Source organism: Bubalus bubalis, chromosome 3, assembly GCF_019923935.1.
Source record: "Bubalus bubalis isolate 160015118507 breed Murrah chromosome 3, NDDB_SH_1, whole genome shotgun sequence".
Classification (NCBI taxonomy): domain Eukaryota; kingdom Metazoa; phylum Chordata; class Mammalia; order Artiodactyla; family Bovidae; genus Bubalus; species Bubalus bubalis.
Genome location: NC_059159.1, coordinates 14,142,125 through 14,158,996, shown reverse-complemented (window position 1 = coordinate 14,158,996; position 16,872 = coordinate 14,142,125). Strand labels below are relative to the sequence as shown.

The 16,872-nt window shown below is 41.5% G+C and overlaps 1 protein-coding gene and 1 non-coding gene across 2 annotated transcripts; one reads left to right on the top strand and one right to left on the bottom strand.

Moving 5' to 3' along the window:
• Positions 1-406: 406 nt before the first annotated feature.
• Positions 407-10,238, bottom strand: KPNA2 (karyopherin subunit alpha 2). Its single transcript, XM_006049447.4, has 11 exons — positions 10,081-10,238; positions 8,377-8,474; positions 8,101-8,238; positions 6,361-6,449; positions 4,954-5,222; positions 4,696-4,790; positions 4,336-4,599; positions 3,914-4,147; positions 3,495-3,677; positions 2,240-2,389; positions 407-758 (listed from the first exon to the last, which is right to left on the bottom strand). Exons 2-11 carry the CDS (start codon positions 8,449-8,451, stop codon positions 666-668), a joined length of 1,590 nt encoding a protein of 529 aa, XP_006049509.1. The 5' UTR covers positions 8,452-8,474; positions 10,081-10,238; the 3' UTR covers positions 407-665.
• A 6,042-nt stretch (positions 10,239-16,280) lies between these two features.
• On the top strand, positions 16,281-16,353 carry TRNAR-CCG. Its single transcript has one exon. It is a non-coding gene; the product is annotated as a tRNA-Arg (tRNA).
• Positions 16,354-16,872: the final 519 nt, after the last annotated feature.

The following is a 16,872-nucleotide window of genomic DNA, read 5'->3' as shown; positions in this document are numbered from 1 at the left end:
AAATCACTTTCAGCCTTGAATGTTGGGAGGAATGAATTCCACTTGTGACTCCGGGAGAAATTTAAGATTAAATTTAAGATTTTTATCCCAGTGGCCAGTATGACTTAAGAAGACACTGGCTGAGGGATTCTGGGAAATTTTATTTGTTCTTTGGTGAAAAACTTGTCCAGTGAAAAATGTCCCATGACATTCCAAGGGCCATTTCTCACCAACCAAGTGGGGAAGCAGCCTAGAGCAAAGCCAGAATTCAGAAGCAGACAGGAAGCTATCAATTCTGTATCCTTGATGACATGACAGACCTTACATCAAGTGCTGCCTGTCACCAGATACACCCCAGTGCAGTCACATGGGTTCAGTTCAACTCCCTTTCGTTCGCAGCCTGTGAGAAAGTAACACATTGGCATGGTGAAGTAAAGAAAAGGGTGGAATTTAATCTTTATTTACAGGACACTGCAAGATATGAAATTCCACATAGAAACAAGAAACCCATTGAGAGGAGAAGCTTCATACAGTATGTACAGTTTGGAACTGTTCAAGTATAGTTTTGTTGTAAAAAGTGCTACAATAACAAACCACATTTAAAAAGAGTTCTTAGTAGAGAAACAGTGAGACAAACTTATACCAAACATAGTGCACAACGAACAGTGTTAACCTCGGATGCGCATCTAAAAGCTGAAGGTCCCAGCAGAGCCGTCCTGCACTTGGAATGTGTAGCCTTCAGAGGTAGTTTCTGGCACAACGTTTTGGTCTTCCTCTTCCTGCAAGTATTTAAAAACAAAACAATATAATCCCATAAATTTGGCACATTTCTAAGAGGTAGCTGCCTAACAATCTATATTTACACTTTACTCTTTTATCTCAATGTATTTAAGCTGAAAACAAAAACAAAAAAACAGTTTACTCATTTCTCCCACCCTCAACCTCTGGCAACCACCCATCTGTTCTATGAGCTGACGTGTTGTTTTCCCCCCCTCAAACATCCCACATACAGGAGAAATCTTATGGTATGTGTCTTACTCTGTCTGACTCATTTCACTTAGCACAACACCTGTAAGAATTCACTCTTAAGGTCTTCATTTGCATACTTCACTTTTAATCTTGAACCATATTTTAATAACTCAAATAGTGGAGGGAGGGCTACTGAAGTTTGCCTGAGAGGGGAAGGTTCTGATTCGGTTAAGAAATGCTACTGTAACAGGGATGCAACTCGAGGTTATCAAACTAAGTGAAAGAAGTCAGAGCGACATATCACTTATATGTGGAATCTAAAATATAACACAATTGAACCTATCTACCAAACAGAAACATAGTCATGGACATAGAAAACAGACGGGTGGTTGCCAAGTGGGAGGAGATTGGGGGAAGAGATGGCGTAGCAGCTCGAGGTTAGCAATTGTAAATTTTTATATATAGAATGGATTAACAACAAGGTCCTACTGTATAGCAGAGAATTATATTCAATATCCTATGATAAACCATAATGGAAAAGAATATATGTATGTGTAACTGAATCACTTCACTGTATAGCAGTAATTAAACACATTATAAATCAACTATCTTCAATAAAAAATTATGGGACTTCCCTGGTGGTCCAGTGGTTAAGAATCTGCCTGCTAATGCAAGGGACATGGGTTCGATCCCTGGTCGGAGAAGACCCCACGTGCTGTGGGGCAACTAAGCCCATGAGCCACAACTACTGAAGCCCTCAAGGCCTGGAGCCTGTGCTCCCCAACAGGAGGCCACCGCAATGAGAAGCCCGCACACCGCAACTAGAGAGTAGCTTCCTCTCGCTACAACTAGAGAAACTCTTGCATAGCAACAAAGACCCATCACAGACAAAAATAAGTTACTTTTTTAAATGCTACTACAATAACAGAAAAAGAGATTTCCTTAACCTGTCACTTTTCAGTAGTCAAGAGGAAAACAGCCTATTATTAGGCCAGAGGATGGCTGTGGGTTTGGCCCACTTCTCCAACTCCTACACAAACTGACTCTCAAGATATTCTAAGATTCGTGAGGCTATTCATTCCAAAGTAAACTGGTGACTTTTTAATATTTCAAGTTAAAAGATGGTATTATTATCAAGCAAAACATTAGAGGAACAAATATGTATGTTATATGCAATAGCATACTTATGCTGATATTTTACTATGTTTATCAAGACTCATTAAGAAAGTATGAGGAAAAAATATCTTAGGGGCTTAACCTTCCCAGCTATTAATATCACCAGTTTACTCACCTCTACAGAGAAATACTTCTCAATCAAGTTTAATGACGCTTTGTACACAGACTCGTTTTCATGGTTTTGCAGAGCTTCGATTTTGTCCAAACCTCCACATTCTTCAATCATTATACCAAGTTTCTCAGTCTCACCTAGTTTCTCAGCAGCCTGAAAAAAAGTCCATGTTTAGAAGACTCAACTTTGAATGAACTCTTTTAATGAAGAAAACAATGTCTATGTTTGACTATCAATATGTATCAGACAGAAATAAACACTTAGCAGTTCCTTCACAACCCTATGAGATAAAACTCAACTTCACATTTTTTAACAATTCAAAGGAATCAGATCTGTACTCGCTCTTCGCAGCTACTTCTGTAGCTTTCAGCCATGAAGATATTACTATAGTTCTCAACCTTTCCTGTGTATCAAAATCACTCGGGTAACTTAAAAAATAACACTATATCCAGGCCCTCTGGTCTGTGATGGGAATAGAAAATTACTGGTATAAAAGCACCCCAGATAATCCCAAGGTGTATGGAAATCAAGCAAGAGAACCACTGTTCAAGGGTAATAACCTAAGGTATATAAAAAGAAATTCCCCTAACTGGATTATTTGTTGATATCAAGAATCTATTAGGTAGATACACCAATGATTATCATGGCTAGCTATGTTTTAAAGTCCTCAGCTTTCAGGAGAGACATAAATATTTAAAAATGAAATAACTGACTTGCTTCAAAATAAAATAAAAGGGTGAGGAGAAAGAGAGGCCAAATGTTGACAAATTATTTAAGCTAGGTGATATATACATTAGGGATCATTACTATAAACTCAACTTTGATATGTAAAAATTTCCATACTCAGAAGTTTAAAGTTGTTCAGCGGGACCTACCAACCATTAAACATTACGTTCAAGTGCCATGTGCTATCACACTTTGATAACTGGGAATGGAACCAAAAGAAAAATATAATTAACCAGGTCATTCAAATTTAATTTCACCAAAGTTTAGTATGAAATTAGGGGAATTAACGCTTGACAAAATAAATGTGTATGAACAGCGTTCATCTATGTACCTGGCCTCAATTCAGGTCACATCATGCATCTGTCATCTCCTTTCTCTCATAATCCTTTGCCACATCTTTTATCAAGAGTGTGGCCTAAATAAACAGGTTTTCTGATTCTGTGGTGAACTGAGTTCACTCCACTCCATCATCTAAATGGTAAACCAATTATCGAGTCCAAATTCAAACAAATGCCGTCTCGTTAAGCCTTACCCGAAAGATATTTGAAACGGCATCCAGAATAACCAGAACAATTTTGGTATCTTTTGCAGTGAGGAGGTTCATCAACGGCTCTATTATGCCGCAATGAACAAGGTACACGATCTGCTCAACAGTTCCGCCACTTGTATAGTTGTTCACAGCCCATGCGGCTTCCTTTTGTGTCTTAAAGTCTGCCTAATTAACATAAAGAAACAGGTTTATTTCAGAATGGCCATAAAAATAAGATTCCAAAACCACTGTTTTTGAAGAAAGTGATTAAGACTTCCAATTGGTTCTATCCACGCTAAAGTAAAAAGATTACTATTATCTAGCAAAGGACTGTTAAATAGAACCTAGCATTAGTACATTAAGAATCTTAAGAAGTACCACTCTACCAAGTGCCTGCCCATTAAGTCCTAAGGCTATAGTACCTTTGAGAGAAGGCCAACAAGGAATGGGACTAATCCATGATTCACAACTTGTTGTATCTGGTCCTGGCGGCCAGCTGTGATGTTTGACATTGTCCACGTAGCTTCCTTCTGAATATTAGTTTTGGAGTTTGTCAGCAGGCTGGGAAACACGGCAAGCGCTCCTGCATCTATTACAACCTGTGTTTGTTCATCTGTCCCAGTGACAATATTTCCTATGGCTCTGAGCGCAGGAGTCTGAAAGGAAAAAAAAGTTGACGCTGGCAGTTATCTTTTATCTATTCCAGCATTACTCAACATCTCTACACCCTAAAAGTTTTGACAGGTAAGAGGCTCATTATGGCCTAAAATATACAATATGTCAATATTGATATCAACTGATTGTGCTCCTTATACTTTATATTCTCATTTGAAAATCAACTTACCACAATTGGCAATTCAGTAGCTCCTAACAGCTTCACAAGTTGGGGTACAACACCAGTTTTCACAACCATTTCAATCCGTTCATTTGGACCATCAGTAAGGTAGGAAATAGCCCAGCAGGTATCAGCTAATACTTCTGGATCATCGTGATGCAGGAGACGAACTAAAGTAGGAAGAATCTGCTCAATAGCCTCTAAGGGGGGTGCAGGATTCTTGTTGCGACAAAGATTTGAAAGCGTCCAGGTAAGATTACGTAAGTAACCACACTGGGGGGAAAGAAAAACGCAATGAAGTGCTGTTTTTTAAGGGGGGTAGAAAAATGAGAATCAATGAGAAACGCTGACTTATGGTAAGTAACTTACTGCTAGAGATGACATATCAGGGACAGCCAGAAGTGCCAGTAGCGGATCAACTGCACCATACTTGATAACCAAGTCTCGGAAAACTGAACCATCACCTTAAAAAAAAAAGAAGCCGGCTAAGTTAACCATGACTACCTGTCTAGCGCCATTAATTTCAGTTACTGAGTATACCAGTGTCTTGACGCAACAAATACACTAAGACACTTCTGCCAACCCCAGTATGATTGGAGACATTCAGTCAATTTCAAATCCAAGTACCTGCAATGTTTCCTAGAGCCCATACAGCTTGTTCACTGATGTGAGCATGGGGAGATGCCAACAGAGAAATGAATGCTGGGATAGCGCCTCCGTCTACCACAGCCTTGGTCTGTTCTGATGTCCCAGAAGCAATGTTAGTGAGGGCCCAAGCAGATTCGAACTGAATGGGACTACAATCAGTTCTTCCCAAGAAGGACACAAATTTTGGAATCAAACCAGCCCGGATTATGTTGTCAATAGGGGGCTGCTTTTCCCTAGAAAGCAGTTTCCTATGGGTAAGCAAAAAGAGAAACAAAAGTTGAAGGTGATTAACCAAACAAGTTCATATGGGGGAAAAAAAAAACAAACACAACAATTTAAAATGCCAACTCGAGACCAAACAAGTTCATATAAAAAACACAATTTAAAATGCATCTTAATCCAAGAGCTTAGAACTTTAAGTAACCTTTTACAGTGAAGACTAAATGCTGAGATATCCTGGAATTTAAGAGAAACCGAGCAGGCTGTTTGCACGGTGCTACCACAGGTAGTGTCTTAAACTACTTTTTCCAAAACTGAAATATTACCAATGATGCAGAACCCTTCTCTCTGCAGAAATCTATTTTAGATCTTGCCACTTCTTAAACACTTGGCCAGTACGACAGCATCACAGTCCATTAACCTGCATTACTCTGGCCAGCAGTGGGGACACACGTTTCCCTGATCTTCTGCCAATGGGACCTGCTTCTCCCCGCTGTGAGGCTGCAGAGATCATCAACCCTTATATTATGGATGTCACAGATAGTTATGTATGGCGGGTGGGAAGAGTCTAATAAATAGAAGATATTTATTTCCTAAATGGATGAACCATTCTAAATGAGTGTGCTAATCCCCCTTTCCTGACACTGACTTGAAATGCCAGTGACAAAAAAACATTTCTTAAGTACGTCAAAAAGTTATCACTGGAGGTCGATGTAATTTTAGGCAACTACAGAAAATTTTAGATTAGGAAAGATTATAATGAAAACTGGCCTGCTGCTGCTGCTAAGTCGCTTCAGTCATGTCCGACTCTGTGTGACCCCATAGACGGCAGCCCACCAGGCTCCCCCGTCTCTGGGATTCTCCAGGCAAGAACACTGGAGTGGGTTGCCATTTCCTTCTCCGATGCATGAAAGTGAAAAGTGAAAGTGAAGTCGCTCCATCCTGTCCGACTCTTTGCGACCCCATGGACTGCAGCCTACAAGGCTCCTCCATCCATGGGACTTTCCAGGCAAAAGTATTGGAGGGGGGTGCCATTGCCTTCTCCGGAAAATTCGCCTAGGCCTGACTTAACCTTTACTCTATGCACCACCTGCCATTGCTTTCCCATCAAAAAATGTAAAAAGGCTGATTTCTTAGTTTACTCGTGCTACAGAAGACAAGACTTACCTAGCAGCTTGAGTAGCTTGGAGCTGGCTTTCCAAATTGTTGCTATTTATGCCTTTGACAATATCATCAACAGACCAATTTACAGTGCCCTACAAGAACAGGGAAATTAATTTTCAAATTATCATTTTTAAGATTAAATACAATGCAATCCAAACATGAAGACATTTCTATGTTTATAATCAGTTACTAAAAGTTTAGTCCCACATTTAAATTCGACTGTTAAATATTCATTATTTAATATATAGAACAATCCTCAAATTTGGTGTCATGACTAAATGATGTCTTAAGCGATAAAGTATCCCAGCATCTAGTCACTAAAAAAAGTAGCTGTGAATAGGTTAAAAAAATGGACTAGAGCACTGTGAAGGTTATTCCTACATTAGTCTCAATCACTTGTATTCAGGTATGCTTTTAGGGGAAAAGGGATCGAGTCAGAGGCAATGTGCGGGGAATCTGCGGAGCTAAGGCTGTTATCCGTGCATCTCCCCGGTGGTGTAGCACACATAAACATAACAGGCAGTGACTACAGGTTGGAGGTAACTGTCGCGTTTGTCTGAGAACCAAGCTACAGTTAACTCAAAAAGACAGTATCACATTCTCCCTAAAACCTTACAACAAGGAAAATGTAAAATCTAAACAACCATAGAACAAATGATTATATATATAAAACACTGTATACAGCATTATACAGAATTTACTCTCCATTTGTGGTGCAGAACGGGGTGCTACAGGAATTCTGGGAAGGGAGCATTTTTCCTGTTAGGATGACCTAGAAGTGCTATAAAGACAAGATGGAATTTGAGTATAAAACTTGAAAAACAGAACACAGGTGGAATTCAGTGAGGGGAAAAAAAGAACACTGATAAAATGAGGAGAACTGAAGGAAAACATAATGTGGGGGAAAAAAAGCAGGAAATTGCCCAATATTTTTAAAAGATGAAAGATAAATTTAAACATCTAGGATGGGGTTTCCCTGGTGGCTCAGCTGGTAAAGAATCCACCTGCAACGTGGGAGACCTGGGTTCAAACCCTGGGTTGGGAAGATCCCGGGAGAAGAGCATGACTACCGACTTGAGTATTCTGGCTTCCATGGACTGTATAGTCCATGGGGTCGCAAAGAGTTGGACGCGACTGAGTGACTTTCACTCAATCATTCACTCTGATAAAATCATGAAGTCTCCATGAGTAGAACTCTAGGATGGGTCTAATTTCCAAAAAAACCTTTAAAAAAGGATTTAAAATCATAAAGTTTCTAAGATGTTTTAAGCAGTATTTTAAGAAAACTTTTAGGTAAACAGTATGTAGCACAGAAAGAAAATCAAGAGGCAGCTGAGGAAAAAGACCTGAAAAAGGCTGATGACAAGTACAAAAAGAGAGGGAGGGAGGAAGGGAAAGGGAGAAAAAAAAGACAGGGAAAAAAAAAAAGTTGGTTCTGGACATACTAACTTTCACTGAACACTTGAATGGCCAACTCAAAGTAAAAGCTGGCAACTGGAAAAGCAGGGACACTTGAAGGGTAGATCAGAGCTAAAGACAACCTTGGAATCAGCTTCCATAGATTACAGAGGATGGCGGGGGAAAGATAACCCATCAGAATTACTGACCAGGAGCACACAAAAACAGATCTTCACATTTGACACTTAAAACCCACAAAGCTAAGACATGTTATTTACATATCTCAGAAAGGCCTCATTTTGATTTTCTGGGTTTACCATAATTTATAAGCTAAAATTTCCTCACCTGGTTGTTGCGGTTTTCCTGCAGTGGAGAAGTAGCATCATCAGGAAAAGAGCTGACATTTCTCCTTTTCAGCATCTGGTCATCCTTCTTAGCTTTCCTTAGCTCCACATTAACTTCTATTCGGCGCCGCCTCATTTCCTTGAGAAAAGATAACGTATCATCTCACCTATTACATCAGTGTTAAGTTGCCAAGCGAAGACAATTTTTCAAATTCACTCAAAGTTTTGACGCCCTTCCCATTTAAAAAATACTAGGAAAACAACAGAAGTTACTCACTGTACTGTCTTTCCCCTTGTTCTTGAATCTGTTAAGGCGGGGAGCTGGTGAATTAGCATTCTCATTGGTGGACATGATTATGAGACAAAGGGAGAAAGCTGCAAGATGAGGGAGAGAAAAAAATTTCCTTGTTATCACTTTGTTTGGCAATAACATAAACATTAAGGGAATTACCAAATACACGTTCAACTCGTATTTCCATACTCGAGGAGGAGCTTCCTTTTTCAGCACTATGGAAAAGGAGTTTTGGCCAAACTATATTTGGCCCCTCCCCTCTGAAGGGCTGAGGCTTCCAGGAGCAGTACTGTCCACCAGAAATATAATGCAAACTGTATAAATTTAAGCTTCCTAGTAGCCACGATTGTTAAAAGCAAAAAGGAACAAATGAAATTAACTTCAATAATATATTTTATTTACTCCAATATCTATTTCTCATTTCAACACATTACATCAAAAAATTACTGAACTATTTTGCATTCTTTTTTCATACTAATTCTTTGAGATCTTGCAGGTACTTTAAGCTTACAGCATTAACTCAGTTTAGACCAGCCACATGCGTTTGGTGACTACCACACTGCACAGCGTGGCTCTAGACTCTATATAGGTTCCATGAATAGTTAACTGAAGACAACGTAGGGGAAATAAGGTTACAGTTAAAATCTATGTCGTACGGGCCACAAATTCAGATCTTCTGGAGCCTCTGCTGCTGCTGCTGCTAAATCACTTCAGTGGTGTCCTACTCTATGCGACACCACAGACGGCAGCCCACCAGGCTCCCCGATCCCTGGGATTCTCCAGGCAAGAACACTGGAGTGGGTTGCCATTACCTTTTTCAATGCATAAAAGTGAAAGTGAAGTCGCCCAGTCCTGTCCGACTCTTAGCGACCCCATGGACTGCAGCCCACCAGGCTCCTCGGTCCATGGGATTTTCCAGGCAGGAGTACTGGAGTGGGGTGCCATTGCCTTCTCCGAGGCTCTACTGGCTTTAAATGGCCAAAACAGATACATTCTGCACGTTTGAAAATTTTTAAAAATCTGATTCGTCGTTAACATTGTATAAACTTACATAAAATTTCCTGCCCACCCTGAACACCTGCGATGCAGTTCAGCATCTCGCACATTTTCATTTCCAGAAATTCTGAGTGAATGCACTAAATTAGGCTGTATCAGCTGCGTTCCACTCAAACTCACCTACTTAAGAGCAATCTCCCAAAATATCACAAAAGTCCTCCTTCAAAGTGGCTATCTTTAATTCCATTCTGTTCTTTTACGAAATTGTGACACAGCCAACCCAGGGCTTACAAATTAAGAGACTGCACTTCCAACTGCCACCTCCATCTCCAGTCCCCTCCCCTACCCCATTCCCCACCCCCATTTCGGGGAAGCAGCAGCGGGAACCCGCGGAGGAGGAGCCAGAGGCGCCAGGCCCCCTACCGAGGCTTTCGTCCTCGGGCCTGACTCTAATTCTTTCTCAAAGGCGATTGCAGCGGTTCGCAAGGCCTCGGGCACTGAAGCCCATGCACTCGCATCCACAGTGAAACACCCGTTTTGTCAACGAACTACGCCTCCGAAGCCTCATCGACCAGAGAGGCCAAAGCGTGGCCGGGCGTCTACCCCGAGACTCCCCTCCCGCCTCCAGCAATCCGAGAGCGGCCTACAGACAAGCCTTTGCAGCTCCAGCTGCACTGCGACCTCAGTTCGTACCTACACAGCAGGCTCAAGCGTCCACCGGAGGCGGTGCGCGGCGCACAAGCTGCGGGATCTGCTGCCTCTAAACGTCCACCACGGTCAGCCCGAGGACGGTGTGGCTCGTGCAGCCGGCCGGCGCGATTTAAATTTCCCGGTGGCTCCGCATTCCGATTGGCTGGTTCGAGCTTACGCTATACGCCCATTGGTGGATTTGAAAAACACGTTAGCTGGGGAGGGGGTCAGAGGACCCAGAAGAAGATAGGATAGCATCGCGAGATAAGGGAGCGGCCGCGCGATCCCCGAGAGCCTTGCAGTGCGGAGAAGAAAAACTCCAGATCCCGGCATGCAGCGCGCAGGGCCGGTTCCCTGTCCATCTTGGTCGGAGGGTTAGCTCTTTGCATGGGTTTACCGCTGTGTGGTGGCTGGTCGTTTTCCTGAGTGTTTGCCTTAACTGAGTACCACAAATGATTCCCAAAATAATTTTCTTCAAAAATCTTAATAAAGAAATATATTGCTATGCATTTTTCCCGATAGGACTCAGAACTTGGCCGGGGTCTCTGGCCATCATGGAGGGGAGGGGTAAGGCAGATATGTGTTGCATTTTTTAGTTGTTACTGTTATTAACTTGTGTCATAAAAGACTGCATAGAAGGCAGAACTATGTTAACAAAAGATTAATGCCTGCTTCTCCAGTCTTATTTTTAATCATTTCAAATACAAAAGAACTGCAAATCTTTATCCATATTTGTTAAATGTTAATTTATTATTTTGATGTGTATACACATATATGTATATGTATACACACGCGCGCGTGTACCTCTATTTATATATACATGGCTTTTACATATTACTTTTTGAACCATTTGAGAGTAAGTTTGAGAAATCATGTCCGTTTACCCCTAAATATTTCAGCTTGTATTTTAAGAATAAGGACATTCTGTTATATTACCACACCATAATGATCAAATTCAAGACAATTGAGCTTATATGCGATTATTTATTTATAGTCTGTGTTCAAATCATCAATTGTTATAGTTATGATGTATGCTATATTTTATATATTTCAAATAAAATGTTTGCATTTTCTTGTAATTTAAAAAAAGCATCAGTGATAGTTATCAGAACCTCAGGATTATGGTACTTTCTTTTAGCAGCTTTTCTGTATTCTGAGAAGGGTATTTTTAAGAAAAGCTGTATTGGCTTTTTCTTTTTTACTATGAATTCAAACAATGAACTTTGTCCCTCCTGCAGGCATTTTTGCCAGCCTCACTCATTGTGTAGCAGTAATGGCAGTCATGGAGGTTCATTCTACGCCCACATAACCAATCAGCATAATCTTACCCCACTAAATGCACAAGGTGGTAGGATTTCACCTCTAAACCAGTCTCTACAGGGCATTCTCTGGGCTACTGTGAATGGCTCAGGGGCAGTCATGTGACCTAAATTCATCCAGTTGGGAAGCCTATGCCTTTTGTTTAATGATGAGAGGTAGGAAAGCAGGCTCTGTTCTCAACTGAGAGATGCGAATCCTAGAAATCCAGTAAGGCAATTGGAGAGAAATCATGAAAACTTTGATCAATACCCTGCCTTACCTCAAAAGGCTGCAATTATATGACTTTGCAAATACATCATCCAGTACACTTCCTTTGTTGTTTAAGCTAGTTATAGTGGGTCTTCTTTTGCTTACAAATAAATATTGGGTACCATGTGCCCAGAAGTGTTCTAAGTTTTTTATCTTTATAAATACATTTAATCTTCACAACTCTGTGAGGTAGCATTAGTATCTGTTCCATTTCACAGAAGAGAAGAGTGGGTGGTTAAGTAACTTGTCCACATTCACACAGGAAGAAATGGCAGAGACAGGACTCAAACTCAGGCCCTGTCCTTCCAGGATCCATGCTCTCTGACCACTATTCTGTACTTGAACTTGAAAACAACCTGAAAGAGAAGTAAAATGTCAAGTTGCCTTTGACAGATACCTTGCCCTGGGAAAGCATAGACCCCACCCCCTCAAATCTTCCTGTTGTAGTTGGGATGGAGATTCAGGAGAGGGCCTAGTGTGGCCTAAACCAATCCCATTCCATCCCCCAGACACAGGAATTGGTTTGCTGATGAAGATGTAACAGAATACAGTAAAATATTTACTGAGACTTTTGTGAGATATCCCCTCTCTTCCAATGGACTGTGTGCTATAATGATGTGAGCCTGAGAATGACACTGAACCAGAGAAGCAAACTCAAGTGTGGCCAAGTCTGAATAATCATAGTCCGTCAGTCATTCTTTCAAGTAAGAACTGTGTTCCATCGAAAAGGCAACTAGTTTAGCCCGCAACTCAAACACCGCACAAAATGTTTCCTCAAGAGACACTCACTGAATTTTGGTTATCTGGTAGAAGAGATTTATGCATAATTCCCATTTTGTCACATAAAATATTAAAAACATGTATTCAAGGGTTGGGATTTAAATTAATAATTCTTATAGTGTCACCTCTTCCAACAACACAAGAGAAGACTCTACACATGGACATCACCAGATGGTCAACACCAAAATCAGACTGATTATATTCTTTGCAGACAAAGATGGAGAAGCTCTATACAGTCAGCAAAAACAAGACCAGGAGCTGACTGTGGCTCAGATCATGAACTCCTTATTGCCAACTGCTACTACTAAGTCACTTCAGTCATGTCTGACTTTGCGCGACCCTATAGACAGAAGCCCACCAGGCTCCCCCGTCCCTGGGATTCTCCAGGCAAGAACACTGGAGTGGGTTGCCATTTCCTTCTCCAATGCATGAAAGTGAAAAGTGAAAGGGAAGTCGTTCAGTCGTGTCCGACTCTTAGTGACCCCATGGACTACAGCCCACCAGGCTCCTCCGTCCATGGGATTTTCCAGGCAAGAGTACTGGAGTGGGGTGCCATTGCCTTCTCCGCCTTATTGCCAAATTCAGACTTAAATTGAAGAAAGTAGGGAAAACCACTAGACCATTCAGGTATGACCTAAATCAAATCCCTTACAATTGTACAGTGGAAGTGAGAAATAGATTCAGGGGATTAGATCTGATAGGGGATTAAATTAGATCTTCAGAGATTAGCCTGAAGAACTATGGACGAAGGTTCGTGACATTGTACAGAAGGCAGGGATAAAGACCATCCCTAAGAAAAAGAAATGCAAAAAGGCAAAATGGTTGTTTGAGGAGGCCTTACAAATAGCTGTGAAAAGAAGAGAAGCTAAAGGCAAAGGAGAAAAGGAGAGATATACCCATTCGAATACAGAGTTCCAAAGAATAGCAAGGAGAGATAAGAAAGCCTTCCTCAATGATCAGTGTAAAGAAATAGAGGAAAACAATAGAATGGGAAAGACTAGAGATCTGTTCAAGAAAATCAGAGATACCAAGGGAACATTACATGCAAAGATGGGCACAATAAAGGACAGAAATAGTATGGACCTAACAGAAGCAGAAGATATTAAGAAGAGGTGGCAAGAATACACAGAAGAACTATACAAAAAAGATCTTCATGACCCAGATAACCACAATGGTGTGATCACTCACCTAAAGCCAGATACCCTGGAATGTGAAGTCAAGTGGGCCTTAGGAAGCATCACTACGAACAAAGCTAGTGGAGGTGGTGGAACTCCAGTTGAGCTATTTCAAATCCTGAAAGATGATGCTGTGAAAGTGCTGCAAATTTGGAAAACTCAGCAGTGACCACAGGACTGGAAAAGGTCAGTTTTCATTCCAATACCAAAGAATGATCAAATTACCACACAACTGTACTCATCTCACATGCTAGTAAAGTAATGCTCAGAATTCTCCAAGCCAGGCTTCAACAGTACGTGAACCGTGAACTTCCAGATGTTCAAGCTGGATTTAGAAAAGGCAGAGGAACCAGAGATTAAATTGCCAACATCCGTTGGATCATCACAAAAGCAAGAGTTCCAGAAAAACATCTACTTCTGTTTTACTGACTATGCCAAAGCCTTTGACTGTGTGGATCACCACAAATTGTGGAAAATTCTTAAAGAGATGGCAATACCAGACCACCTGACCTGCCTCTTGAGAAATCTGTATGCAGGTCAGGAAGCAACAGTTAGAACTGGACATGGAACAACAGACTGGTACAAAATAGGGAAAGGAGTACAACAAGGCTGTATATTGTCACCATGCTTATTTAACTTACATGCAGAGTACATCATGAGAAACACTGGGCTGGATGAAGCACAAGCTGGAATCAACATTGGTGGGAGAAATATCAAAAACCTCAGGTATCAGATGACACCACTCTTAAGGCAGAAAGCAAGGAAGAACTAAAGAGTCTCTTGATGAAAGTGAAAGAGGAGAGTGAAAAAGTTGGTTTAAAACTCAACATTCAGAAAACTAAGATCATGGCATCTGGTCCCATCACTTCATGGCTGATAGATGGGGAAACAGTAGAAACAGTGACAGACTTTATTTTCTTGGACTTCAAATCACCGCAGATGGTGACTGCAGCCATGAAACTAAAAGACCCTTGCTCCTTGCAAGAAAAGTTATAACCAACCTAGACAACATATTAAAAAGCAGAGACATTACTTTGCCAACAAAGGTCTGTCTAGTCAAAGCTGTTTTTTTCAGTGGTCATGTATGGGTGTGAGAGTTGTGGACTATAAAGAAAGCTGAGCGCAGAAGAATTGATTGTTTTGAACTGTGGTGTTGGAGAAGACTCTTGAGAGTCCCTTGGACTGCAAGGAGATCCAACCAGTCCATTCTAAAGGAAATCAGTCCTGAATGTTCATTGGAAGTACTGATGTTGAAGCTGAAACTCCAATACTTTGGCCACCTGATGAGAAGAACTGACTCATTATAAAAGACCCTGATGCTGGGAAAGATTGAAGGCAGGAGAGGGGGACAACAGAGGAGGAGAAGGTTGGATGGCATCACCGACTCAATGGACATGAGTTTGAGTGACGGACAGGGAGGCTTGGCATTTTGCAGTCCATGGGGTCGCAAAAAGTCACACATGATTGAGCGACTGAACTAAACTGAACTGTCAAGGATGTTCTTAAGTGAAGCTGGCCAACAACCACGCCCCCTCCACTGCACAAAGGTGAAGCATAACTATTATTACTAGCTTAGTCTGACTGCCTGGACTCAATAACGTGGCAGTTCTACTTAGCATCGCGTCTGCACCATCGTTGCTGTGTGATTAGTTATTATTCACAGATAATGTCCTAGTGTCTGTGAAAAGTATTTCCTGGATGACTCAGGATCCACAGGTAGTAAAACTGACATGATACACAGACCCATAAAATTGGAAAAAAACACACCAAAATGTTAACAGTGGTTGACTAGAATTATAGTCAGTTTAAATTTTCTTTGTTTGGCTCACCCCTATTTAAACAATTTTACAGTGAACAGGTATTATGTATCTAAAAAGAAAAAAGTGTATAAAAAAAAGAAAAGCACATTTACGTGCAACAAGCAAAAAGGTATTATGCATGGAACCATAAAATCTCTAAATCTTTATCCAAGATCTAGTTTTAAGATAAAAACAAAATTCGCATTATTTTGTATGTAAGAACCTTGTTGTTTATTTCCTCTTTAATCTGGAGGGATAGAAGAGATGGGGAGAAATATGGATGTAGGTGAGTAGGGGAGCGGGGCAGATTTAAAGAAAAGCCTGTTCACCTTGGAAACCCCCGACAGTTCCCAGCACATAAAAAGTTATCCAATTAACATATATAGAATAAACGCGGCAAAGGAGAAGGGGGAGACTGTTAGGGACGGGAAGGCTGTGGGGACCTCACGCTAGAGGAAGGCAGCAGACATGCCGAAATGCAGAGGCCTGGGCCTGCCCGGGTAAACAGTTAGAACGGGGGTGTGGGAGGCCATGCATTGGAATTTTCTTTAAAGTTCCCCCCAAGGGCGTCTAGTATGCAGTCAAGACTGAGACCCTTCCCGAAAAGAACCTAACGAAAAGTACGCCCCTCCCACAGATACCCAGACCCGCCTGCGTGCCTGCCGAGCAGTACCAGGACAGCGCGGCGAGCCGAGGTAGCTCACGCGCATGCGCCTAGAGGCTAGGGCGGCGGGCCAGGCAGAAGGCGCAGGCGCGTGCTGCAGCCACTGGCGGCTATTCCCAAATCGCATGCAGCCTGACGTGAGGCCACAAAGCGCGGGGGCGGGGCACGATGATGGCATCACGTAAGAGGACGGTGTGAGAACCCGGATCCTGTGGTGACCCAGTGGCCTAATGGATAAGGCATCAGCCTCCGGAGCTGGGGATTGTGGGTTCGAGTCCCATCTGGGTCGCACCAAGATTAGTTTTGGTGGAGAGAAAAGCAATGATGGGCACAAAAGTAGATTTTGAAACGTCGTGATTTCGCTTTCTCTGCCGCGATCTCCACGGCTGTTGTATTTACAAATCGGAAATGCATTCTCCGCTGTAGTGCAATTGAGACCTTGCAAGAGAAAACTAAGATGTGACCCAAAAGAGAAGCATTTACTCTTGCCTAGTTTATATTTATCTTTTAAAGAAAAAAGCCTTAGGAAACACCAAATGCTAGCTGGATAGATGGCATCATCTCTTTTTCTGTCTTTTAAAAATGCATTTCATCATGGGCAGGCACACATGGAAAACTGCCTCCCCATCCTTATCCCAAGGGGTGTGTGAGCAGATCCAATTGTGCTGGCTGCAAACATTTCTAGAACTAAGGAGAATTTATCAGAAATTGTTAAAACATACAAATATAATAAATATAATTTATGCTTTTTGTCCTTAAAGTACAATGAACAGCAACCTGTGGTTGAAACGTAAGGTTTGTGTGTATG

Coding starts and splice junctions, on each gene's coding strand:
- KPNA2 (XM_006049447.4), bottom strand. CDS start 8,451: ATGTCCACCAATGAGAATGCTAATTCACCAGCTCCCCGCCTTAACAGA. Junction 6,450..8,100: donor AGGAAAACCGCAACAACCAG/GTGAGGAAATTT, acceptor CTGTTCTTGTAG/GGCACTGTAAATTGGTCTGT. Junction 5,223..6,360: donor CAAGCTACTCAAGCTGCTAG/GTAAGTCTTGTC, acceptor GCTTACCCATAG/GAAACTGCTTTCTAGGGAAA.